The 26,852-nt window shown below is 42.8% G+C and overlaps 7 protein-coding genes across 7 annotated transcripts; 3 read left to right on the top strand and 4 right to left on the bottom strand.

Annotated features, from left to right (window-relative positions):
• Window positions 1-2,017: 2,017 nt before the first annotated feature.
• Window positions 2,018-3,299, top strand: EAE98_003982 (uncharacterized protein; the record flags this gene model as incomplete). Its single annotated transcript, XM_038951602.1, has 5 exons — window positions 2,018-2,052; window positions 2,142-2,245; window positions 2,308-2,525; window positions 2,579-2,834; window positions 2,884-3,299. The coding sequence occupies 5 exons, from the start codon at window positions 2,018-2,020 to the stop codon at window positions 3,297-3,299; spliced, it is 1,029 nt and encodes a 342-aa protein (XP_038812075.1).
• Window positions 3,300-4,886: 1,587 nt separating this feature from the next.
• EAE98_003983 (uncharacterized protein) lies at window positions 4,887-6,493 on the bottom strand (the record flags this gene model as incomplete). Its single annotated transcript, XM_038951603.1, has 2 exons — window positions 4,887-6,176; window positions 6,239-6,493. The coding sequence occupies 2 exons, from the start codon at window positions 6,491-6,493 to the stop codon at window positions 4,887-4,889; spliced, it is 1,545 nt and encodes a 514-aa protein (XP_038812076.1).
• A 3,440-nt stretch (window positions 6,494-9,933) lies between these two features.
• EAE98_003984 (uncharacterized protein) lies at window positions 9,934-11,466 on the top strand (the record flags this gene model as incomplete). The annotated part of the gene is made up of 3 exons (XM_038951604.1): window positions 9,934-10,188; window positions 10,395-10,536; window positions 10,751-11,466. The coding sequence occupies 3 exons, from the start codon at window positions 9,934-9,936 to the stop codon at window positions 11,464-11,466; spliced, it is 1,113 nt and encodes a 370-aa protein (XP_038812077.1).
• Window positions 11,467-12,431: 965 nt separating this feature from the next.
• On the bottom strand, window positions 12,432-13,803 carry EAE98_003985 (uncharacterized protein; the record flags this gene model as incomplete). Its single annotated transcript, XM_038951605.1, has 2 exons — window positions 12,432-13,066; window positions 13,128-13,803. The coding sequence occupies 2 exons, from the start codon at window positions 13,801-13,803 to the stop codon at window positions 12,432-12,434; spliced, it is 1,311 nt and encodes a 436-aa protein (XP_038812078.1).
• A 1,192-nt stretch (window positions 13,804-14,995) lies between these two features.
• On the bottom strand, window positions 14,996-15,463 carry EAE98_003986 (uncharacterized protein; the record flags this gene model as incomplete). The annotated part of the gene is made up of 1 exon (XM_038951606.1): window positions 14,996-15,463. The coding sequence occupies one exon, from the start codon at window positions 15,461-15,463 to the stop codon at window positions 14,996-14,998; it is 468 nt and encodes a 155-aa protein (XP_038812079.1).
• A 1,005-nt stretch (window positions 15,464-16,468) lies between these two features.
• Window positions 16,469-17,155, bottom strand: EAE98_003987 (uncharacterized protein; the record flags this gene model as incomplete). The annotated part of the gene is made up of 1 exon (XM_038951607.1): window positions 16,469-17,155. One exon carries the CDS (start codon window positions 17,153-17,155, stop codon window positions 16,469-16,471), a length of 687 nt encoding a protein of 228 aa, XP_038812080.1.
• Window positions 17,156-20,056: 2,901 nt separating this feature from the next.
• On the top strand, window positions 20,057-26,489 carry EAE98_003988 (uncharacterized protein; the record flags this gene model as incomplete). Its single annotated transcript, XM_038951608.1, has 2 exons — window positions 20,057-25,550; window positions 25,602-26,489. 2 exons carry the CDS (start codon window positions 20,057-20,059, stop codon window positions 26,342-26,344), a joined length of 6,237 nt encoding a protein of 2,078 aa, XP_038812081.1. The 3' UTR covers window positions 26,345-26,489.
• Window positions 26,490-26,852: the final 363 nt, after the last annotated feature.

The raw sequence follows: 26,852 nt of genomic DNA on the forward strand, positions 1-26,852 counted from the left end.
TTGCATTTATACACAGTTCTTTGACACCCGAAATAGCATTATCTCATTGCTAGAACAAAATCAAGAGCTCACGTCGACATTTGCATTCCTCGAATCCTCTACAACGTGACGGTCGAAGATTTGACTGCGACTCTATTCTTGTATGCTACAAGATTGCTATTGCTTGACGTTTTGTCTACAGATATCATGTCAAGGTGTTCCTTCGCATTGAAATTAGTTGTAGCTGTTGAGGATTCAGACACTGTTAGTCTCTTCATCCCATATTTGTAGCTGGTGGGGCCGACTTTGTATTTTGGCATGATTTCCAAGTTGTTCGTCGATTTTAAAATGCCAGGGTCTTTTCCTTGCGATCCGTCGATTGTTAATGATAGGCATGAGATTTGTTCTAAATTGAGTCCAGTTGAAGGTACTGATTTTATTTTTTAATGTCATGAACAGTTGGGATTATTTGACATTAGTTTGGTCCTTTGGTGTGGGAGAAAGTATGCCGTCAGCGGCCTGGGTGTATTTCCTCCTCCAATACAGCCTACTGCATGGGCTGGAAATGCCAACATGTTGAAGTTCTTTCAAGAGCACTTGCCTGACTTTGAAAAGATTCCACCTCGTTATCTACATCAAGATGATCGGTGGCGAGGAAAGACAGAGCCTGGCTCTATTAAGGGAACTGCATTACGAGGAGACATGAATAGGATCCGTTCGGTTATATATCCGCTTGCATAATCCACCTCTATTGATTTGGATTTCTGCCGCCAATCCCATGGCCATGTCAATAGAGGATCAGATACAGGCGCTGACCTATGTATGTCTTTCGACTTCGAAATCTGGGTTATGCTTCAATGCATAGATGTTTTCTTCGAAGATTCGCTCATTCCATTTGAATCTGGGGATTTATTAAGACACTCACTACCTATGCAGAGTTGGATAACATGGAAGTTGTACGGAAATTCCTCGACGCCGGAGCCGATATCAATGGAGGAGACAGATGGAGTTGTAATCTTTAGTGGCCCCGCTCGATTCTGCCATGAAGATGTGGTCGATTTACTTTTAAGGCGCGGTGCTGATCGTAACAATCAGCTCCTCATACAGCAAGAGGAGTCTTATATCAATGTTATGCTACAGTAGGTATGTGTAGGCGAATTGAGATGATGAGTATGCAGTTCTTGAGAAACAGAGGAGTGCTACTTTATCATTGATAGGCATCATGCCCAGTTGCAATAGAGCCAAAATGCTACATCTTTCAAGCGATTCTTGCTTTACGAGTTGGTATGACTATGCCAGCTGCAAATTTTGTGTGGGTTTTCCGATTACTTCACCTAACGCTGAAATGAATGATAGGATTGATGTAATGTCAGCACGACGTGTAAACGAGACCAAATTTAGGTTTTCGATGTGTACTCGGGTCGCCCTTTGCATTTCATATCTGGAGTTACCTTCCTTATGTATGGTGACGACAATCCATTTAGCCGGCAAAATGTTCTCGATTTGCACTTTTAATTGAATTTAGTCATACCTTGAGCTTCTCATTGGTAGGACCTGATTTTGTTGGGATCAATAGATCATGCATCATGGTGGGTGCACGTTGATTTTACCCCGCACTAGGGCCGAAGCTGACCACAAGCTGTACCTTATAATGGACTTACCCCTCTATCTTTTCCTTCTTCCTTTCCTTTACTTTCTCTCTAACACTTACAATTCGAACGTTCCAACATCAACTCTAATCACTTCAACTCTCAACTGTCTTACTCGCATCAAATCGATTCAGTATGTTCGATAAGAACCGAAGCGTGGCTCTCTCACGCTATGAATCATCCTCAGATCAAGGTAACGTGTAACAAAGGCATGGCGGGTGTTCCAAATTCTGTCCATCTATGGCTTCAAGTCAGCGATGGGTAGACTTTGGATCTGAGATTATACCGTACATATGAACTTGATCTAGATAATTCTAGCGAAAGGACATGCTTCCCCTTCCCTCCCCATGCGAGTCTTCTAACCATTTATTAGCTACCTGATCACCAGAATGTCGACTGATAAAATCACATTCTTGATGAACTGGTAGGCTACATAAATCTAACTGTAGCTTCAAGTGATTGGAAGAGCTCATTTGAAGCAAAGGAGAAATCTAACAAATTGTTTTTCAATAGGCACGCAACGCCATATCATGCACCCGTCTATCTCGCTCAAAAGCTTGGATACTTCGCCGATGAAGGAATCAAGGTAGCTCTTCTTGAGCCTAATGATCCCAGTGGTTAGCAATCAAAGAAATACTCGAATAATTTCGTTTGGATGGTAGCTGATTGAGTGAACCAGATGTTACCGAAATCATCGGTTCCGGAAAAGTCGATATGGGTTTCAAAGCCATGATCCATACCCTTGCCGCCAAAGCTCGGGATTTTCCCGTTACCTCGATCGGCTCCTTGCTTGATGAGCCATTCACTGGAGTGGTTTACCTCAAGGATAGCGGAATTACCACCGACTTTCGCAGTCTCAAAGGAAAGAAGATTGGATATGTTGGAGAATTTGGAAAAGTATGCATTGAATACTCCAGCCGCGATAACCATCTAACAATCCTCGATCATAGATTCAAATTGATGAGTTGACCAAGCACTATGGAATGGAGCCAACTGATTATGAAGCTGTTCGTTGTGGCATGAATGTCTCAAAGGCTATCATTGAGGGAACTATACATGCCGGCATCGGATTGGAAAACGTACAAATGGTCGAACTTGAAGAGTGGCTCGCAAATCAAGGTCGCCCTCGCTCCGATGTTCAGATGCTCCGTATTGATGAGCTCGCTGAGCTTGGGTGTTGTTGCTTCTGTTCCATTTTGTATATCGGTGCGTTCTCCAGTTCAAACACTTGGAGTACCTAGCTAATTGACAACAGCAAATGACGCATTCATTGCACAGAATCCAGAGAAGATCCGAAGATTCATGAAGGCCGTCAAACGAGCAACTGACCACGTTCTTGGTTCTCCATCCGACGCTTATAAGACATACATCGACATCAAACCTGAAATGGCTTCTGCTGTCAACCGTAAGATTTTTGAGCGTTCTTACGCATACTTCTCGAAGGATCTCAAGAATGTTCGACGTGATTGGGAAAAGGTTACCAAGTATGGTAAACGCCTTGGTGTCTTGAATGAAGACTTCAGTCCTAACTACACCAACGAATTCCTCGAATGGAAGCTTGAAGGCGATTCGGCTGATCCAACTGGCGACCAGAAGAGAATGGTTGTTTTGCAACAGGAAGTCGCTGACAAGGGCGGTTTCAAGAGACTTGATGTTAAGCTTGCTGCATGAGATACTTGTCGGAGCTACTATTGAGAAAGACCTTCCGTTCTATCCTGCTTTCGTTGATTGACAGGAAACACATTCATTTATACTTTATATCAATACATTATTGCCAATAAAAACAATTAAGGCTATGTCGAGGATCACAAGCTTTGCATGTGCCTCGTCAGAGATATGATGTGTATTTATGGATCTTTGATATGTGATAGCATGCATGCGATTTGCGATTTATTTTTCGGAGCCACTCATGGACTCCAATACTATCTGCTTGCAACAATCGTGATGATTATGATGATTAAATCTTTGAGTCGATTCTTGTAGCTGTTGACAACCAATACTCTCCTCAAAAAAAGACCCCTCTATTTACATTTAACACAGGAATACCCAAGCCATGTGATTAGCATCGAGGAACGCAACAAGGAATTGTTCTAAACTGCGACTACCTAGGTATTGATACACAAACCATTACTATGAGACATGTCACGTGTCAAGTACCAGAAAACGATTTTCCAGATCACAGTTCGAACTTGTGAGAATGATTCGCAGTACTTCATATCGTACAATCAATCATGAAATGTCGGATTTCAAAAATGAAGGGGTAAAACTCGGATAAAAACGGATCTATGAAAATTCTAATCCAAAACCCAACGCACCTCACCTATCAGATCGCTTGATGTGAGAAAATTGCCCCGCTATTTTTCCGCACACAAAATTTCTTTATATAACCAAACACTGAGGCTTTCCTCAACAAAAACAGTTATCACATACTGGCCTGCTGGCCCAATGGCAAGGCGCTTGACTACGAATCAAGAGATTGCAGGTTCGATCCCTGCGTAGGTCACATTTGTTTTTGCTGTTTTTTGCTGTTTTTGGTCATTTCCCATCTAATATTAAGGTGGGCATAGGAGGTTCTTGAGCTTTGGGGTTGGAGGGGTTGGGGTTAGTGATTTTTATTTTATTTATTTTCTTCGTTTCGGAAGTACTCGAGTAGAGAAGAGTAGTGGAGGGAGGGCAAGGGAATTTTTGGCTTGAGAAATTGCTATTCATTTGTATCTTTTTGAAGGTTGTTTGATTGGAAATGGGTTTTTTGGGAGCGGTTTTATTTACTGATTTTGGGGGAATAAGATATACGAAGGTAGGAAGTAGATAGATGAATAGGTAGTATCGAGTTAATTATATTGATTACAGTTGATGAGCTTCAATTTGGAGTTTATTAGTCGATAGTATTTTGTTCTATGGATGGATAACAAAATGTCTTGCAGTGTGCATCAAAGCCCGGAATTTTGTTGATAGGTCCACGGGTTAATAAAGGTTTGTCATATGGGCTCATCTGTGGCGCAACCATTTTTGAACCTTCTTCACTTTGTACTCCATATCGGTCAGGGCACTTATTATTCAATTCATAGAATCAATCGATTTTCGAGCAGATCTAAATATTCAAGAGAACGATTAATCTCGAATGTTATACAAGAACTAAAGATATATACAAATGTTGTGTTTTTACAGCCAATCAATAGCTGATTTCTCACCAGAATCCCTTTTACTTAAGCTTGAGCCTTCCATGCCTCAAGTTCATCGCTCCTCCCATTCAATCGTTTATGCTGGGCATCCAGTAGATGGGTAGTTGCAAGTGGAAGTCTTTCCACCTCCAGAAATGGCAACATCGGTGAATGTGAAGTCGGAGCAAGAATCACTTCCGCAAAGGATGTAGTAGTTGTATGCATCGTCAGTGGCGGTACCTGTTATGCCGGAGAATGTAATGCCGGAGATTTTAACACCGTTGGTTGGTTTACCGGTAGCTCCACCGTTCAAGTAATCTTGCTGGACATCGATACCGTAATCGCTGATGTTGGACATCTTGATGTTGGAGTAGGTGACGTTCTCAATGGTACCGGTGGTTTCAGCGTTGGACTTGATGCGGCATCCGTTCTGACTGTTGGTGATGGTGGAATCGGAGAATGTAACGCCGGAAACAGTGTTGTTGGACTTTCCTCCAACGGATCCGATGGAGAGACCGTGACCTCCTGAACAGGTCATTCCGGTGACGAGAATGTTGGATCCAGATGTGACGGCAACGCAATCATCTTGGTTCTTGACGACACAGTTCTCGAGGGTTACGGAGTCAGAGCCAGAGATATCGAATCCATCACTGTTGTGAGCGGCTGGGTCATCACCAGACTTGGAGTTAGGAGCATCTCCAGCAGAGTTGTCGAGGGTAAGTCCAGAGACAGTAAGACCTTGGGCACCGGTAATGTCGAAGCAGTGAGTAGGCCAGTTTTGAATGTTGAGGTTGGAGATGACACCGTTGACGACATCCTTGACGACGAAGAAATGATCAGGTTTGTCGCTTCCTCCGTTAGAACCCTTTCCATCCCAGTATGCAGCTCCGTTTCCATCAATAACGTGTCCAGCAGCTCCAGTAATGGTAATATCAGTACCCTTGACAATAATTGGGTTGAAGTCAGAATCGGCAGTGGTTCCGAATGAAGTAGTTCCGGAGAAGGTAACGGTGGATCCGTCTTGGAGTTTTTGAAGATCGATGGTGGAGCTTGCTGGAGCAGAGATGTTGTCCAAAACAATGTTTGTGCAAGAAGCAATGATGTCAGCGATATCAGCGTAAGCTGTAGCTGTGCATCCAGCTGGGGCAGCTGGTGCCGATGTAATGACTGCAGTGCTTGCACCTGCAGTGGATGAAACGGCTGGGACCGACGTGCTGGCAACAACACCAGTTGTTGCTTTGTGAGCTAGAGCAGAGACTGAGGCAGTGACAGATTTGACGTAAGAGCTTCGAGCGTATGAGCTGGCAGCTGCTGCACCTGAGCTGGCAGCAACTGGGGCGGCAGCGGCGCTTGAGGCAGCTACGCCTGAGGCGGCACTTGTGCTCTTCTAATGTCGAATTAGCACCAATATCAAGACACGAGTATTTCCTTCTGGAAGGGAGTACTTACGGCAACAGTAGCCAAGGTGGTTGCTACATGAAGACAACTGCATGCGCTAGACAATTTCTTTGGGTTGTTTGCGCAAGCGGTAGCGAAAGCGGGAAGACCAGTGGAAGCTGAGTTTGCAGCTTGGGTGTAAGTAGCACAGAAAGGACCAGCTGCGGCTGAGGAAACGGTGAAAGCATTGGCACAAGCATCGTTATCTGGGTTGTCGCAAGCGAGAACAATTGAGGCCAAGCCTCCGAGGATGATCGCAGAACGCATTTTGACCGGCAAGTTTATGTTCAACGAATGTAATTGTCTTAATAGTAAAACGAAAAGGAAGGTATGAAATTGAAAAGAATGTAAATGTAAAGAGTGATGATACTTCGATGGTATGATTTAGCGCGGAGAATTGAGAAGTTATATACAGAAGCACGATGGAAGAAATTGTCTAATACAAGGGTCTATGTCATCGCCATCGGATAGAGACTCTCGTGTGCTACCGCCGGAGCTTACATGGAGGAAATTACAGGAGGCTGTTCGGAGAATTGAATTGATTGTAAAGTTGCTCCCAAAAAGCGTTTTTTAATATAAGTTGTGGAGAAATGGGCAAAGAATCTAATGCACTTGCACACACACACATTTGGGGACTTTTGGGGGGGTTCATGGGTCTAATTGTTTGTTTGTATGGGGGTTTGGTCTTCTGTTTATTCTCAAAAGAAATTGTATTGTATTATTGGGTAAATTGACAATGTACCCCTGATTCCCAACAACCGCTGATGGGAACCACCATGTTTACAGCGTACGCGTAAATTTTTAAAATGCTACTCTACTTGAAATACCGGTGATGGCTGTGCTGGCTGTGCTGGACGTTCATCAGACGTTAAACATCGCCAATCTCAAACGCTTGAGATCTACGCATACGCTGCGCACCAGAGATCTTGATGTTGAACACCCGACTTGGCTTCATATATATGATCTCTCGTATGAAGCTTGTGCAATGCTTAAGCAAAGCTTGGAAAAGGCTTGAGAGGCTTGACAGGTCTTGGTAAGTTTGTGTTGTCACAGATATGTGATATCTTCCCCTTAATTAACGCTGCTCCTTAGATCCGCCATGTATGCCAAGTCGCTAACAAGCTCGATGTTGGTGATTAGAACGCTTAATAGAGTAAGATTCTAAAATGATTATCCGGATATTTCGTTCAGTATTCGGGACCGATCATCGTCTCGCTGCGTAAATAACGGTCAAATATCAAAGCATTGATTATGGGATATTCTAGAATTTGTTTCAGAGCTCAATCCGGATATTTCAACATCCAATCGCTCAATTTAGGCTCAGACTTGCGTAGACAACCCAATTTCAACGATTTCTCTTGTTTCCAATTGATGAATCGGATGGTTTAGTAAAGGGGATACTTGAGTGGATACACATTGTTAATCCTACTTCTGTTCCACTGTATTCCACCTTTAATATATTTCATACCAAAGGAGAATATTCCCCGATAACTTTCTCTGCGGACAATTGATTTCATTTTCCATTCATACCCAAGTCACTTACTTATCTTATCAATCCCTTCCGACGATGTATGAAATCATCGCATCTAGTACGAAGTGCATAGTAGTTCTAGGTTCATTAGGTTTACGGATGCACGCCTACCTAGCTCTCCGGTAAATACTCTCCATATGCACTGCCCTTTTTTCACGATTCATATCAATCTACCTAGTCTATATGTAGGAGAAAAAACAGGCCGGAATTGACCACTACGCAATGATACGTGCACCCTCACCAAAACAACGAGTAGAGAGCATTGGTCAATTCCGGCCCGTTTTTTCTCCTACGTATAGCTAGTAATTCTGTCGTTACTAAATTATGCTCACGTGACAACTAATATATTTCACTCCATGATCCTTTTCGCTTCAATATCGGAAACTTCCCTAGGTACCTTATAGGGAATTAGGGTAATTTAGATCGGTTCTATATCGGATATTCGGATATTCAATTGTATTGCAACTGGCGAATTTACTTTTTGTGATTTTAATTTAGGTTGTAATTCATTCGAATAAATGTTTAAACTGAATATAAATTAGATGGTTGTAGAGTTTTCAATGGTTGTAGAAGGGTTGTAGAATGAATATATTGCTTAGTAATCTTGAAAGTTGAAGTTATTCAGAGTTCTAATACTAGGAGTTCAATTAATTATATGTGTACTCTCTATTCCACCCTCCTGTAGAACCCTATTCGACACCACCAGACCAAACTTTAGCTAATTCGAATTATTCTGAATTCAGATTTTCAAAATGTGTTGAATTTGAAGTTCTATAGCAATAACGAGTTCTTTGTATATAAATTTTATATATTTATTAGGGTATCTATTAGCGTATTTGTTAATATTAATTAGATTGATAGAGGGAAAGGAGATTATGTAAGAATGTGTTTAGATTTAAGCTTTAAATCTAAGATATATTAAATAATCCTTGTATTAGCTTCAATTTATTCAACTATTTGTTGTTTTGAATTATTTATTAGCTTTAACTATACTAATTCATTTCAGAATATTGAAAACTACAGTTTTAATTTAAATCTGATTGAAAACGGATTTAAAAATTTCAATGGTTGTATAACAGATGCATTAATTCAATTAGTTGTATATCGATCCTAAAAACCCCCCTTTTCCTATACGGTATACGTATGCCCTCTATATTATCTCTCATTGATAGGGGTTCACAAACCCTGAGTCCTCACCGCACTCGTTCCTATCTTCTCATCATAATCATTGTTTCTTACAGTATATATACCTACCTACCTATTATTGTCGGAAGGTATTTGATGAAGTACTGATCGATTCATCTTCCAAAGTTCACCAGTTCCCATAATACTCGACACTACATACACCAACGCCTCGCTGCGTTTTTCACCGGTTCTTTCAGTTAACAATATGTCCTTCTATCAAAGGAGATCTGCAGTACCAGCTATCGAACACGGTAGTTGTCAAATACCATGCCTAGATCGTTCCAAGAAAGTGCTTCGCTCTCCTGCAAGCTGTAACAAATAACGTTCATGGCAAAGGGCGTTTGAGGATTGATGCACTTCGCCGTCCTGTATAACTTCCAAAGCTTTGATTTGGACTTCTTCTGCTTCCTATTTGGATCGCGTTTTCATATCTCTCTCTACTGCTACGGATAATAACGCTTATGGAGAACATTGGTATTCAATTATCACTTGATACCAGACCTTTAGCCTTCTTTTATGATTATTCAAACAACCAACTAATATCTTCTCCGATTTTTCTTTCATACCGAATTTTACTCGCGAAGGTGGTCTACAGGCGGGCATTTTAGTCTCGAAGTAAACCCCTTTCGATCAAGTCATTGTTAAATCTGGCAATGTGTTACACGAACTCTTTGTCGAGAACCGACATTCATTGTCCTTGACATTCTATTATGAATCAACTTTGCACGTCCAGTGTTGTTGCTTTCAAACTTCGTCGGCAAAATTTCGCATCTTATTTTAAGCATAACTATCGTATTGTCTGATTGATATGCCATTCCGTCAGGCTCCAGTAGGACTCTTTAGTCCATTGACCGCTGCGGAGATAGTGGAACTTAGTACAGTCATCAACTCACCTGCTCCTCTTCCACCATATGTACCACTCCGCGTCCAGCTCGCTCCGAATAATCTTGGATAGGGAGGGAAAGTCACTACACGACATGAAGTCATGATCATGCCTGGTTGGCGCGGGCCTGGATATGCCGGAGTACCTGGGAACCCTGTTCCCCCTGGTACATGGTGGATACCCATAGCATACGCAGTAAACAAATATCTTCGATTGCTTTGCGAGAGAGTGAACTCCCTTTGTCCTCGCCCGGCAAATGGTGTAAATGATATCCCCTACTGTGCATTCATCGGGGCAGAGCTTTGGATGCCACCTCCGGGGGCATATCCCGCACAAACCATTCGTGACCCGGCCGCATGGGATGTACTAACTCAGACAGTCTATAATGTTCGGAATCCTTTTCATTTTTTTACTGAGATTCATACCTGAGTCTGTTCTCTGACCCCAAGTCCTACTTCCTCTTTCCTCAAATGCCTTCCTTATTCTCCTGGGTTTGCTACGACTACTCATTTCTCGTCTAGTCAAGAATTTTCCCCGGTAAACAGCCACTGACAATCTGACTTTGACAGACATCAGGGTTATTTATGGCGGTCCAAAGAGGGATGTTACAAGGTCTCTTTCGAGTTACTCCTAGGATGCTACATTCTCACGAAACTGCAAGATCTAGAACGCTAGCTGCTCAGGCATCTCATATATTTATGCAAGTGGCTCGTAATTAGTTCACAAATGCTAGTACCGGATGAAAATCCCACATTCCTTATTTCGTCTTCCACGGGATCTCTTCTAAGTTAATAATTGTAATTGCTCACCCCCTGACCACGAACAGGTAGATGATCGATTCGGGCCAGGGTTCAGGCATCACACGCTGATAGTAATTTCACCTAAACGGAAAACAATCAATTATCTGGATGACTACAACGGACAGATCTTGTTCCCCCACTCCCAAGGCACTATATTGTTGAGCAAAAGCTCATCGGTCAAATCTTGAACTTTCTTTCATCGTACATGGGAGGTACTTCTATAAGTGGAAATGAATTCAGCCCAAAACATTGGATGATGCGAACCAATGTTTCTGCTCAAAATCCGATTCCAGGACCTGCAGCTGCTATAGACGCACAAAACAGTGCTGCAATGGTCTGCCACAATGCTCTCATGATCGCAATGGGGTATCGTCTCGACTTTTTCAGACATATTCCTGCTGGCATGACTCAAGCTCAGATGATCGCTAATCGCCGGGGTCAAATTGCTCTCGAGCTCCACCGTGGCCAGTTGGCTCTCGCCTCAAGTCGACAATACATAGCACCCATGTGGCCGGAGCAAAGCGACAATTTTCGATACACAAGCGGATCTACACAGTACAAGAATCTCATTGCCAAGCACTGCAATTACGGAGTCGTGGAAGAGCTGTCCCGTCGAGATCGCGCGAGATGGTATCGAGGTGTGCCGCCTAAAATCGATTTTGACATCGGTCGCAGGATAACGAAGGCTAATCTCATTCGTTACGGTCTGACGCGAGGAATCCCCATACATAATATGCGGTATGCTTCATGGGGTCCGTTGCGGAATATCATTGAAAAGTTCGATTACATGGCAAGAACGCAGGCTAATGGCAACCCGGCTATTAATCCTCCTTCGTATTGATGCATTTATTGGACCGTTTTGCTATGCCATTATATCTGTGTGGATTTCTTATCACTTCAAGTCATTTGAAGTGGCTTACAGGTCAACCGTTTCCATTTCTATACTTACAAAATGTTGATATATATTCATCAGTCAGGTACCATGTAGTTTAATTCGCATTACATCCTCTCGTAGTGCTTTCAAATTGAGCCTGCGTGGATGGCTATGTATTTATATATGAAGAATGTTTTAGTTTAGAAATAAACAGTTCTTAAATTTATTCCACTTGATTCCTGGTTCGATACACACGTCCGCAGTATTAAATAAGTAATTAGCGATATGAGATCAAGTCAATTATGATCTTGAGTCCCACATTTCAATCTGAATTTAAGAACTTGATAAAGAATAATTGAACATCCATTAACATTTGAATTCCGAGCCTTTCATCATGTTTGAGTGAATGATAGATCCTTTCGCCTAGAAGAATTGTCTCCTCTAAATTTTATGCGGGAAGTTTCTCGTGTTCTCCTATTGCACAAGCGAGTATATCTTCGGTAATAGTGTTGTGTGTACCTACCTACGCCTCATCCGTTTGTGTTACTCGGGCACGCTGTTGAATTGTATACAGTTTGAGGCAGGTCAATGAATCCTGATCAAGGTTTATATCTATCCACTTTGGAGCTATTTGTTTCAAAGAATAGAAGGCACAAAGCCTCGATATAAGATGGGAATAAGTCCAAATTTAATGAAAAATGAATCAAATATATCAAATACACTAATAACAGATCCCCAATTGCTCAAAACACACAGTAATTACCAATCAAACAAGCGTACAATAAAAAACCCAACAACGAAAAGTAAAATAACGATAAAAGTGTCGAAATTCCCCTGACAGTCTCTTGAAATCAGAAAAGAGTACAGAACACCGGTAATCCAAGACCTGCTTAAACCTCCCTTTTACGTTCGCCAGACGGTTTACTACTTCTTCAGCTTCCGAAAAACCTTTTGAATATCTTTGATGGACTCTTCTTTCTCTTCTTCTCTTTCTCTGGTGGGGCATCGTATTGAGCGAATATGTCTGGATTTGGAGTGTATTGCTCGGTTTTCTTATGATGTTCTCTACCTTTATCACTGGCTAGCCTTGGATTTATGTTACCGTCTGCAGGGTAACGAGATTTCGATTTCTGTTCAACTACCGGCCTTCTCGGCGTCCCAGCTGGAGGGTTTGAGTCTCTCATAAAATCCTTATAGTAGCGACGATAGTTCAACGGCGCTTCATTTACTGTCCTTTTTTGTGTATTAGCTTCAGGGCTTGGGTTTCTCGTTCTGTTTTGACCCGGGATTTCCCACGCACTAACTACATCTGGTTGTCGGATAGGCTCGAAACTGTATTCTCTTCTTGGTTCCTTTGAATTTTCATTTCCATGGCGTGGTTGCCGATTCGCATGTTCCCTCGACTTTGCCCTTCCTGATGGCGCTTTAGTATCCCGGGGTTGTTCTCGGTTATTAGGATTCACAGTCGGCTTGGATCTACTTTGACGAGACCCAGAATCTACTAGTTCCACCTCCGAATCATAACAAAGTTGTGCTGCCTCTCCTTCGCTGTAAGAAGAAGCTGGCTCTGTATGAATGTTAGATACTTGGATCTCTGTTTTTGTGATCAGAGGTTGGAAATAACTTACGCTCTATCTTCGCTGACTTTGGTCTCGCATCAGCTACGCGATGTTCTAAGTCTTCCTTGAAGTACTCGCGCCTAGATATTTCTGCTATCGTGCCATTGATTTTATCAGTATCTGCAACCCTATTACTATCATGTTTTTCCTGACGACTTCTTGATCTGGTTCTTCGTCTGTGATCAGAAGGTATAGCCTCCTTTGCTAATTTTACATGACTCAATTCTTGGACAGGGTCGCTGTAAGCGTCATTTGGGCCGTATTTACCCGGTATCATGGTTATCGATTGGGCCTTCTTAGAACGAGTTGACGTCCTTGAAGCTGCTCGTGGTCCCCGATCTGTATTATATCCCGAGTCCGAGTCCGAGTCACTATACGGATCGATCTTTTTTTTACTTCTAGTGGTACCAGCAGTAAAATGATCATGATTACTTCTCCGTCCTCTACTCCTAAATTTCGTACTACTATCGGTACTACTTCCGCTCTGACTTCCCTCACCATCACTATTCTGAGTTCCTCGTGGCAAAGTTTTGGGGTTGCCTTTATTTCTGCGGTGTGCACCATTCCGTTCAAGTCCACTTCTTTTCGAGACTGTAAGATCCTCCAATGGTCGCCAACCGTGAGAGGAACCATCCTGTGGTAAAGGCTTTGCTTTGGATGAATGGCTGGACGATCGTGAGGCCATTTTAGCGAACAATATAAGGAAATCCTAGGATATTTCACTGGAACCCACAAAGAAATATAAACTTTTTCAATAAGGTTTCATGTACCCAAGAAGTAGCCCAGATATCTAATACTACCAACAAGGAAAACAAGCACTGCATCGCCATTTCTCGAGGTCCGAGGATTTTCCCCTGAGGACGATGTCATGAGGGCCGACCATACTGAACGTAAAAAGTCACTTCATTTCATCCTAAAATTCTCGGTGCGCCTACAGAAATTCACGAGAAGAATCGGTTGTCCATCATCAGCCACATCTGGCCTGCATCTCTTGGCCGAGTTCGGCCACGTGATGATTGACCCTATATTGCCGCGCGCTTGATCTGCGTTCATATATTGTTGTCCGCATGTAGACCCAATAGTCATTTCATTATGACGTATCTTGATTTGAGTGGTTTGAGGAATTGATAGCATGATTGGTGTAGTAAGGAAGAGGCCCAAAGAGATTGTAATCTGGAGATCAATGCCCCACGCTCCCCGATCACGATCGCGATTCTTTTCTAGAATAATCCTTCCCGTAGAAGTGTGGGCACTGCCTAGGTAGTTAGGGTTCGCGATTTGTAATGTTCGTAAGCAACAGTACATTCTCGTGTATGTTGCGATCAAAGAATTGCGCACGAGGTGAACGCATCGCTTCTCACCAACTATTGTGTGAGATGATCACACCTGCAGCATAGTTCTCATCAATTTGTACTTCATCATGAATGGGAATTGTGGGTAGCCTTTTCATTCTCCGCCACCAGCAATTCCGAGTGAACAGAACTCAGAAGTATGACAAGCAGACAAAACAAGCAAAAGAAAGAACGAAGGTTAGAAAGATTCACTGTCCTACATGCACAATAGCTAGCACTAGACATCAAGAGAATTATCTCTTGATTCCATAGTCGTTACACGATAGCCATTACAATGCAAGCCTCCGCATACCTCTTATAAAGAAAACAAATTGCTGTAAGCAAGACGAGATGATAATATACACTCAAGATGTCAGATCATCAAAACAACTAAAACTTGCATGTAATATAACACCGAATAATCCCAGAGTGAAAAATTAGCCTATCTACTAAACGCTGAAGCCAAATGGGAGAATCAATGTCCCATGTACCAAAACCCTTTTGTATCCTCAAGTCCAACTCCTAAACTACAAAGCCTAATCCAGTTTAAGATCTCAATCCCCCAACCCTCTCATCTCTCTGTTCTCTCCACTTCCTATAATCATCACTAACGACCACCGGAACACCCATTCCCCTTGGCCACATCCATCTTCCCTCTCCCTCTGAACTCCACACCTTAATCATACCTTCGAACGGCGGCTCGTCTCCTTCTTCCGGAGAAGGAGGGAGTGTCTTGTTCAAGAGAAAATCATCCTGTGATGGGTCATTACTCCCCATCTTCTCATGTTCTTGCACCTGCAATCTTCCCCTGTTCAATCTATATTTCCTAGGCGGAACATCCATGAACCCCACATCTTCTTCATCCGAATAATAGTCTTCTTCGTTTACCAGTAACGATCTCTTGACCTCGTCCTGCTTTTCAATTTGTACGTATGCTGAGCGCCCGAAGGCTGTGGATGTGAAGGTGGTATTTTTTGGAGAGGGGCCTGAGGACAGGGAGAGGCATGAACCCATTTTTGAAGGGGTAGATATGGATGTCGAAGAAGAGTTGGGATGGTGGTTGGAGTGGGATCTACGGAAGAGGGTCGTAAGGAGCGAAGACATGTATGAAAGTGATAATTGGTACGATTGGTATGATAGGTATGGAGAGAATATAGGAAACAAAAATGAATGAACTACGTGAATGGAATTTAATAATCACAATGAAGCAGGTGCAGTCTGAATAACAAGAGATCCACGAGCAGAAAAAAACGCAAATATCAACAGCGACTGAAAAGAAAGTACCAGACTTCAGATACCGGAAAACACAAAGTAGGAAAATAATCGCAAACCAGCGAATCTACACCAAACGCGTTGATTCTAATATCATTTAAGAAGGTCAATTCTCGGTATTTCCAACAGCCTCAGGAAGTCAGAATATCTTTCATTTGTTGGAAGCGCGAAACGGAGGCTGAGCTTGACGCCAACCATGAAAGAGCCGCATTGAATCCTAATTCAACCATAACTTAGGCAATCATGGCTATCACCGACCGTGATGACGGGAGATGAAGATATCTGTAGCCTACATGGATCTGTTGGTTGGTAGGATGATTACATGTTTTGGGGATTTGCTCGCACGGTTATAGAAGTTTTTGCGGGGGTGGGTATCAGACATTGATATAACATTAGCTCTCATAGCTTTGACGCATGGATCAAGGTCAACATCGATATGATCCTCCCCGAAACCAAGAAAGCAAAGTAGTGAAAATGAACTCTCTGTGAAAGCCATAATTGATGTTGGCTCTTTTGCAACAAAGACAAAATGGAAACTGGTAAGTAAAAGGGCAAGTAATACATTGTTGATTGTAGAACTTTGGAGGGTGTCCAGCTTACTTCCATTTCAAATAATCAATCTGTTCTCATCATAATCTGGCCATGGTTCCATATTGTGTTGGTCATCGCTCTTCTCGCAATTTCTCCACGCAGCTCATAAAATTTGTCTTTCGGTGAAATTGCTCTGCATGTCGTCTGGCAAAGATCTCAATGTCCACCATTTCCCTTAGACTCTTTCTCTTTCTTTTGTTGCTTGATCATAGCATCGATCCTGGCAAAACTTCCAAACCCCTCAATCATACAGCTCGTCATCCATTTCCACCACATAGAACTTCCCCTCTCGATATTGTACTTCATAAGTCTGCTCCTATCCATCCAAATGACTTCCATCACATGTAGCGCAAAGGTTAGCATAGCAATCTTGTTAGAAATCCACAAGAAAGTTTCTGGGCCGCCTGGAAACCATGGCAACACATTGTCGTAGAAGAATGTACCAGGTACAATGTGCGATTTCGTAACAAATACAACCATCGTTATCAAACACAAGCCGAAAACTAATCGATGCAAGAAAATCTTCGGGGGCTCGTAACGAGTAATGGTATATGGAGAGATGTTGAGAGCTTCACGGCACTCGGAATCCATAGCAACAAATCGAGGTCGAGCATCGGCGTAGGAAGTCATGGGAGGATCAAGGGGGATAGTGTGAGTTTTCCCAGACCTGGAAGAGATTCGGAGTGAGGACAGGGTGATATCGAGAAGGTTCGGCTTGGAGGCTTCGCTTTTGGAGAGCTGACAGTAGTGCTGTAAGTAGAGGGACAGAGAACCAGCGTGATCTGCGTTCATGTGTTTGAGGATGCGAGCTTTAGTAGCGGCATCTTTCTCGGATGAAGCCATACTCAGATAAATCAGGTGTGCTGACAATGATTATTGAGATCTATGGAAGATTCAAGGTATGACAAAAAATGCTGTCTTTTGGAGTCGTGCAAGTTGTTCAAAATGGAGAGCTCGGGAGTAAATAATTGAGGTTCACGGTGAAACCTCGGCTATAGTCGGGTGTACCTCTCCCGACGATACGCTCTCTACTCGGTGTTGTTTTAAATGAATGCCGACCTCACTTTAGCCAGTGTATATCACACCAAAATTCATTGAAAGTCATCTAATTCGAAATTTGATATTATTTCAATTATTAGTATTTAAGGTATAAGTTTTGGGATGTATATAAATTTTTAATTGAATTTTTTATATATATTTTCAAAATATAATATTTTGATATATATATATATTAAGTTATTTGGAAAATCAAAATATTGAAGATATAAAAATCAAAGTTTGTTTATTTTTAGACTTTAAATACCTAAGGCCAATTTTACAAAAATCATTATTTGAAAGGGATTTTTAATATATAAAAGATCTTTTAATTCAATTCTTAAAGCTTTAAGATTTTGATATATAATTTATTTATTAATATTTTACATATATTCAAGATTTAAATAATCTAATTATATTACTTCTTTTAATATTGAATTTTGAAAATACTAAGTAAGTATAGTTTTGGGTAAGGAATTCGGCTAGATTTGAGGTCGGCATTCATTTAAAACAACACCGAGTATGGAGTATGCTTGTGATTCTCAACTGCGATGGTAAAATCATGAACTTGTCTCCTTGTCAATGATAATCTTCTACATGAAATTCGTTTTCCGGGGTTCCCGTTTACTTGCGGACAATCCATACATAGAATCTTGCAGGAAATATTACACAGCGAGGTACTCGCCTGGTACAACATGATTATCTTTTAAGTCCACTGGTGGTCAAAGAATTAGCCTCCCAGAAGTCCCTCCTCAATGTTGAACTTTTTTACTAGCGTAGCATTCCCAACATAATAGGACGTGGGAACCCTCCTTCTCTAGATCCTCCTGATGTTCTGTTTCTATCCTCATTGCCTCGTTCCATCTTGAGAGCCTACAAGTAGTTTGAGGAAGAGATGAATGTGTTTGTCTGTTTGTTTAGCTATCCAATGGATGAATCTCGCAGATGATATATTCTCAACAATATATTTCCATGGTCGACGTCAAATCCTAACTCAAGCTGGAGAACAGCTTCGAGAACGGTCTGCAAATTTTCGTACCAGGTCAACCTGGCGTTGATCAATATGATTAGCCTCCACACAATTTTATCCTGGTGGATGTGATAATATCCTCCAACCAAAAGCTGACGACTAATTACCCACCCAACTCAAAAGTTCCTCGAAACAGGTGTAAACGTCCCTTAATCTCTTGTACAGTTCCAAAATATGTTGTACCTCAAAGCTATGGTCTTACACACACGTGGAGGAAAGAGGGCCAGGTACTAAGAAAGTAGGGCTCCGTCCCTGACAACTTGTTACTTCTGCAGTATGTGTGTGGTTCCCCTGCAGCTAGAGGATGGCATGAAATTAGTGAGAGTGGCTTTTCGACTAAGCTGCTAGGTTGTTGGATTCGTTACCCGAACAGGGGGGAAAGTGTGCCGATGTGACGAAAGTGAGTATCTAAAAGCCACAGCCAAAAATGTTCTCTCATTGTTCTTTCTGTAAATTTCCATATACGAGTCCCAAGAAGCGAATAATAGAAAGGAATGGCATCGAAGAGTATGTATGTATCACTTTGTGACGCTTGGCTATCGATGTATAGCTTTGTGAGAAGATAGTACAGTTCGCAATCTACCAAGTACCTACCTAGGTAGGTAGGTAGTAGGTACAAGACTGGATCAGAGTAGCAATGGGTGGGCAGCAAACAGAATGCAATCCAACGAATCGGAATATCCAAACACCAACGCAACGAGCGACCAGACGAACGAGTGTATACTACAGAAAGTGTACCTAACTGCAATGGTACTATCAAACTTGTTACCAGAAGATACTATCGAATAAAACAGCCTTGAGCAACGGTATATATGATACAATGACCAAGTAGATATTCAGGGGAAGCACTTTTAGTATCCCAAGATCTCAGACCAGTCCAGAGTAATAACAGAAAGCTTCCTCCTTCCATAAATACCTCTCTCCCTCTATAGATGTATCATATAATAGCTTTATTTATATGGAACAATTATGAATCACCGACGATAATATCAATAGCGAGACAACAAATCAAAAGAAAATTCGTCGAAATTCGTAATACAAATCGTTCAGCCTTGTGCTATGTGTAGAAATAGATCTCAAGTAATTCTGAACTCCCTGAACACAAAAGAGTGTGATGAGTGAAGGGTGACCTCGAGTATCTCGAGATATAAGATATAAGATATGAGATATCAAGATATAATTTCCAAATAATCACCGACTTGCATTATCTGCAGTTTAATAAATATAATAATAAATCTTCGTCTGAGCGCACATTGAATATCAAATATACCTAGTACCATAACGATTACCCCCTTCCAGACCTTACCTACCTAGAACACTTACCCCGACCTTCAGAAAAAAGTTAACGATATTGACAACGAGATCAATTACTGAATTCAGATACCGTTTGACCTGAATCCTAAAGTCTATTACTCTATCATATTCAAGTCCCTCAATACCACTAGACCAAATTATCGACTCCTCGCTCCCGATCCTTGACTTCTGCCGCTACGATAAGGTACACACTTCAATATTCTACTAAGAAATATCAACAACGCGAAACAGAAAAAAAATAAAGAAGAAGAAAATTATCCTGATGAAGCAGATTTCCTCCCATCTATCGCCGACATACCTTTGCTAATTAGCTTCGTCGCGCCGTCCACCGCATTCCACATTCTTCCCAATGCGCAGTTGATAATATGCCCTGGCAACCTCTTCCACGCATCGCATTCGCCGTCGCAACATACCCGTTTGTTGCTTCCTCGCCCGCAGATCTTCCACTTGAGCTTGGGGATGAATTATACATAATTGAACAAGGTGGTAAAGATGCACAATGGTTTCGAGGATATTTAGTTGCTCCGCCAAATCTACTGGCGGGCTTGACAAGTATAAAAGGGCAGACTCTTGAAGCTAGGGTCTTCTCTGGAATATTTCCAACCAGTTGCGTAGAAGTTCGAGAGGTTCTAGGAGATGATGAAGGTGAAAGTCAGGTTTCTACGGAGGATGGGGACATTGTCAACGGGCACGGATCTACGAATGGCATTTTGGCAAATAAGAGCTCTAATTCTATCAATGGCGCCCAGATTCATCAGCCCAATCGATCCGCAGATCTCGACGGCGCAAACGGACAACCTGCGAAGAAGAAACCGAAGAGCAAAGTTTTTATGAACGGAAATACAAACAGATTTTCAATTGTTGCGAAACGAGAACCTGGCGCACCAAAGCCGCCAGCTCCAGTCCCTATGCTGAAGATTGGAGACGAGACACCAACATCTGCCTCCGAACCATTGGTGGACGAAATTGCATCCTGTTTAAGAGAATGGCACTCTACAAATTTGCACGAGCTCTTGCTTTCGAGACAATATCAAAAGTTGGATAAGATGTCAGCCTTGGTCAAAACTCTGGATCTTTCAAGAAGGCAAATTCTGCATAATGTCTGCACAAAGCACGAGCTTCAGTCTTTGAGGGAGAAAACTGTATGGGATCTTGTAAGGGGGAACAAATTGTTGAATGGAGAGGTTATTGTTCGAGATCCTGCTGCCCACGGTAGGGTTCTCACAGGTGATGATTCGGCAGTGGATGTCACTAGACTACAATCTATGATGAGTTTGTTGGATGAAAAACCACAACTTTCGGTTCAGAACGAAAATCTGGTACTCTACCATCTTTTGTTGGACGTGAAGGCCTTTGTTGGAGTGTCTACGGAATCCACAACTCTATCCTTTTTCTTAGCCACCAAAAAGCCGGGTTCGGCAGGTGTAGCACTTTCGGAGACTTATATTGTGGATGTACCTCCCAGTGCTTCTCTTGCAAGTGTTGGAAAATCGGGTCAAATGAGAACCCTCTTTACAGACCTCGCATCCACTGACATCGGAGATCTCCCTTCTACGGAAGGCGAATTGTATCTTGTAGTGAAGGTGCAATCGTCGTCACAAGTCTCAGTAGGCAAACCTCCTTCTCGCGGTGGATCAAGGGGCAACTCATTCTCAAGGGACAGTTCTAGCAAGGATCGGGAGAAACCTACATCTGCTGGCGCTGCATCTAAGGCAGGTAGGAGGAGCTTGATGTGGGGGAAGACCAGGACTCCATCCAACGCGGCTAAGCTTACGTCTCTCTCTGAAGCCGAGACCGGCGCCGAACCACATTCCAGTCGAGATGGTGCCAATAAAAGTTCTTCGTCACGAAGCGGTGGAGACACTAAGCCCGGAATTTTAACTCAAACTATCTCGAAGACCGTTGGTATGGGAGCTTTGAAATTGAGCTCACTCATGAAAAACCAAGATGAAGCTGAGCATGTCATGAGTATATGGGCACCGTCAGCTGGTTCTGGGCATGAGAAACCAAGTCTAAGCGACGGATGGGAAGAGATAATTCGTGATTTAATGACAAGCCAATCCGGTCAGTATGAAAAGTCCCGAAGGACGGAACGTCTACAGGTATATCTGAAGGCATTCAACAGCCCGGACGCAGATGGACTGATCAAGTCTACCCCAACATTGCTATCAGGAATCTTGAAGACAAATAAAATGGGCTTTTCAGGAGCGCCGACAAAGCCAAGATCAGATATCTATGTCACTATCGATGACGCTAATCTTCCCAAACAAGCTCTTCTTTCACGATCTGTTGGCAGTGCGATGCCTGTATCCTCGTCGTTTGAAGGATCAAATCTTCAAGTAACTATGGAAGTGAGAAAGTCAAGCGGAGAGCGGCTCGAGGGCGCCATTTACCCATCATCGAATGCAGAGGGACAAAGTTCTTGGGAGTCAGTAGCAGCCGAACGAGGCGATGCATGGAGTCAAACACTGCGCTTATCCATCCCGCAGCAAGAGGTTCCGAATTGCCATCTGGTGATGGTACTTGCGGATGCACCAAATCATCCCCTTGCTATATGCCACATTCCACTTTGGGATCAACAGGCCTTCATGCGAGACGGCCACCATTGTTTACTTCTGTACAAATATGATGAGACAACCATGCTACCTCGAGGTAGTTCGGCTGGTAAAAGCGGTTATCTCACCCTGCCATGGAATGCTGGTGGGAAAGATGAGGCTGTCACCGGACCGATCGCGACTCTTCGTATTCAAACATACCTGTGCAGTACAAAGTTCTCACAGGACAAAGTGCTCCTACGAATACTCAAGTGGAAAGATCAGCCGTCAGGAGATCTGCAGCAACTTTTACAACGACTAGTATTTGTCTCGGAGATTGAGATTGTGAAGTTACTTAGCGATGTATTCGATGCGATCTTTGGAATACTCGTCGAACACACGGGAAATGATGATTACGAAGACCTCATTTTTAGTGCCCTAGTTACAGTCCTTTCCATTGTACATGACCGACGATTCAACCTCGGCCCTTTGGTTGATCAATATGCCGAAACTCGATTCAATTACCCATTCGCATCACCTTGTCTCGTGAGATCTTTCACTCGCTTGCTTGCCAGCCCTTCTGATCCAGAAACCTCGAGGAAACTACGTGCTACATTTAAGGTGGTTCGACATATCCTAAAATTTATCACCCATGCGAGAGGGCAGCAGAAAGTGAAGGAAGCGGACATCGGGATTACTCGTTCGAGTTCAGGGTTTGGCCGCCAACTCCGCCAAATTTTCAAGGCGCTTGAAGGAATGATGAGAACCACGGCACCCATTTTGGTAGGAAGTCAAACATTGGCTGTGCAACATTTTCATACTTGGCTTCCAGAGCTTACAGGCTTACTCAGCAGAGAGCAGATTTTGCATATTGCCATTGACTTCATGGATTCATGTGCATTGGTGAAGGGAAAACTCATATTGTATAAACTTGTTTTAATCATTAATTATTCTCGACTGGATCTATTTACTCAACCTGAACAGATGAAGGCTATCGCTGCGAACACGGCTAGGTGGATCTTACCGCATTGGGGTAAGACAACAGAGGTCACCGAACAATGGAGGGAGCAAGTTCGACTTTGTTGTTCAATTTTGGCGATACAAATGAATAATTTGGGCCCTGAAATTCCTGTATACATACCTAAAATCGTCGATTCATATCTCACACTACGTACAGGCGAAGTAAAGTCGCAGACTCGCTTGTCGTTGCTATTCCCCACCGCGTATCCTTTTCCCAGTAAAGTTATCGCCGAGAAAGCGGAATTCGATGAAGCACTTGTTGAGCTTTCGGCAGTCCTATCTTCCATCTCAAATTTACCTGCAGGTATGCAGCTCGAGCTTGCACAAGGCGACATGGCAACTTTAATCGAGGGTCTCTTGAAAATTCATCTAAGCATATTAGAATGTGAGGCATTTCCGCAAAACTGGCTAAGCATTCGCATCTTCCACCACAAATCAACACTCAAAACACTCGAGTATTTGGCCGGCATTCTTCTGGACGGATTCTTGCCTCACCCTGACGATGCGGAAGAATATAACACAGAATTGTGGAAAGCATTCTTCACTACTTTACTCAAACTCGTCGGCAGTGATTCTTTGGCACTAGAAACATTTCCGGAGCAGAAACGAAGAGCAGTATGGAAGATTGCTGGTGATGTGCGTGAGAATGGCGCAGAGCTCCTGAGGCGAACGTGGGAGTTCACTGGTTGGGATACTACCCCTGAAGAGCGACAGAAATACGCATTGGCCAAAATGGGAGGTTACCAAGTTCAATATGTGCCTGCACTAGTCGGACCCATCCTCGAGTTGTGTCTGAGTGTACATGAAGGTCTTAGGCGCGTCGCAGTGGAAGTTCTCCAGACCATGATTGTCAGCGAATGGACCTTGAGTGAAGATTTAAGCGCTATTCAAACTGGAATTATCGAGTGCCTGGATCAGCTCTTCAAATCGAAGCCCTTAACAGAAAGCATTCTACAGAAATTGTTCATCAATGAGCTATTCACCTTATTTGATAACTTGTCTCGAAATCCAGATGATCCGCTTTACAATGCTATAAAAGATCTCATTGGTACCACTGATGAATTCCTCGATCTTCTCGTTGCGGTCAATAGTACGGACGTCACTGGTGAAGCTTCTCATATGATTCATCGCTTACGATTAATGGAATTTCTTCGAGATATGCAGAAGGAGGATATCTTCATTCGATACGTCCATCAACTTGCAGAGCTGCAAACAAATGCTGGAAACCACACTGAAGCCGGACTTGCATTGCGTCTTCATGCCGACTTATACCAATGGGATCCTTCAAAAATACTGCCTCCGTTGGATGAACCAGATTTCCCTGCCCAATCTCACTTCGATCGAAAAGAAAGAATTTATTTCGATATGATCAAAAACTTTGAAGAGGGCGAGGCATGGAGTAGTGCCCTGTCCGCATACAAAGAACTGCAATATCAGTACGAAGAGAATGTTTTCGATTTCTCTAAGTTGGCTAGAACACAGCGAGCGATTGCCACAATATATGAATCGATTTCCAAGGCCGACAAAATCGTTCCCAAGTATTTCCGTGTTATTTACCGAGGAATGGGTTTTCCTCAAAGCTTGCGCGACAAGGAATTTGTGTTTGAGGGATCTCCTAATGAGCGAACTTCGGTGTTCACAGATCGTATGCAAGAGCAACATCCTTCGGCTCAGATTGTCACTGCTGGCGATGTGGACGATGTAGAGGGCCAATTCTTGCAAATATCCTCCTTGAGTCCGCATCGAGATCTTGCTCATCATGTCTTCCAACGTTCTAAAGTCCCTCAAGTCATTCGAGACTATTTACTCTCCGCAAATCCTCGTTATTTCTCTACCACATCTCGTCGCACCACTTCAGGCCCAATCAGTGATCATTCAGCTGAAAAAATAATTTATACTACTGTAGATACATTTCCGACAATTCTTCGCCGCAGCGAGATTGTTTCCGTGGATAGATATAAGCTTGATGCTCACCAAACAGCTCTTGAACGAATCATTCGCAAAACTCAAGAGATGACTGCCGTGGAAAAGAGGATTGCAGATGGCGAAGATGACATTGCACCACTTTTAATTGAAGCAATAAATATATCCGTGGATCCTAGTTCTGAGTCCAGTATAGCGAGATATAGAGAATTGCTGCCTAATCCAATACAGAGTGAGGACGAAGAAGGGGAAACGGTAGAGCTAGGACCGATAGAAAATGCCCTCAAAATTGCGTTGATAGATCATGCAATTATGATCAAAAGATGCCTAGCCATGTTTGCAAAATCGCCTAATCTTCACAGCCAGGATGATTTGCAGCACTGTAAATCCCCATCTTTCCTTTGTAATTTTCGTTTGCTTACATGTCACACAGATTTTGAACAAACATTCGCGTCCGAGCTCGCCTCTCTACAAATTCCCCTGCCAATTCTCTCAAATGCTTCCCCAGGCCTCGTTCCAGGCTGGACACTTTCGCCTTCATCATCCAAGGGAGATCTCATGAATAATTCACAGGGACATCTGGCACTTCCCCATTCCCAATCTTTCACACACGGTACTATCGATACTAGCATTCTCGATAGTCCCGATCACACCCGCGCAACTGGTGCTTCTAAACGTCTCAGTTCATTCCTCCTCAATCGAAGTGGAAGCGACGATCGAGAAAATCGCCCTCCGAAGAAAGAAACTCGCAAGAGCTTCTTTAGTGGGAATGGATTAAGTATGAATGGTATTTCCATAACCCACAAGGACCGTGGTCGAAAAGAAGCTGTAGATGATTTTGCGATTTCTGAAGAGAATGATTTGTCGCATAGCATGGAAGATTCTAAGGAATGGATAACGCAGAGCGATCTTTCGGTTCAGCCTCCTCAGGGAAACTATACTACAAGTAATGTAGCTAATGGAAGGAGAAGCAGTAGTTCTCAGCGCCGACCAGGCACCACGGGGACAGGTAGTAGTCAAGGTATAGGGGGACTGGGAATGGGAATGGGTATTGGAATGGGAAGTAATAGTAGTGGATTTGGTGGAAGTGTGAGGAAGAGGTTTAGTGTGTTAAGGTTGGGGAAAAAAGCGAGTACGGTGGGAAGTGGGTTGAGTGGAGATTTAACAGAGGAATAAAGTGGAGATGTCGACAGAGATAAAGAGACGTCATGATACTTGGAGGGAAAGAAAGTAATGGGAGATTTTCTGGGTACGATCTACAACAAACATAACATGATACAACAATTATGCTATGTTATAGGTGGATCTCTTTTTTTTTTTACGAGGGATAGATGGGAGGGTATGGATGGATATGGATGGATGGATGGATGGAGGCCCTCGCACCCCTTGACGGACACAGTTTTCTTGCACATATTATACGCTATCTGGCTTCTCTTTTGTCACATTTGTTTTAAGCGCGGAGCTGGAGCGTGGATCTGGAAGAATGGTTTGTGGTGGGTGATCATGTCTGTTGTTCTTTTGTACAATTTTTAGTTCTTAGTGCGTGCGAAGGGTTATCTTTCGAAAAGGAGTGAAGGGCGGGGAAAGGAAAGGGGAGAAGATAAAGTGGGGAGAGGAGATGAAAATACCCGAGAGAAGTCGAAGTTGAATACCCAAAATACTCAGGTCCTCAATCTACCTGGGA

Source organism: Botrytis deweyae (genome assembly GCF_014898535.1).
Source record: "Botrytis deweyae strain B1 chromosome Unknown BDEW_007, whole genome shotgun sequence".
Classification (NCBI taxonomy): domain Eukaryota; kingdom Fungi; phylum Ascomycota; class Leotiomycetes; order Helotiales; family Sclerotiniaceae; genus Botrytis; species Botrytis deweyae.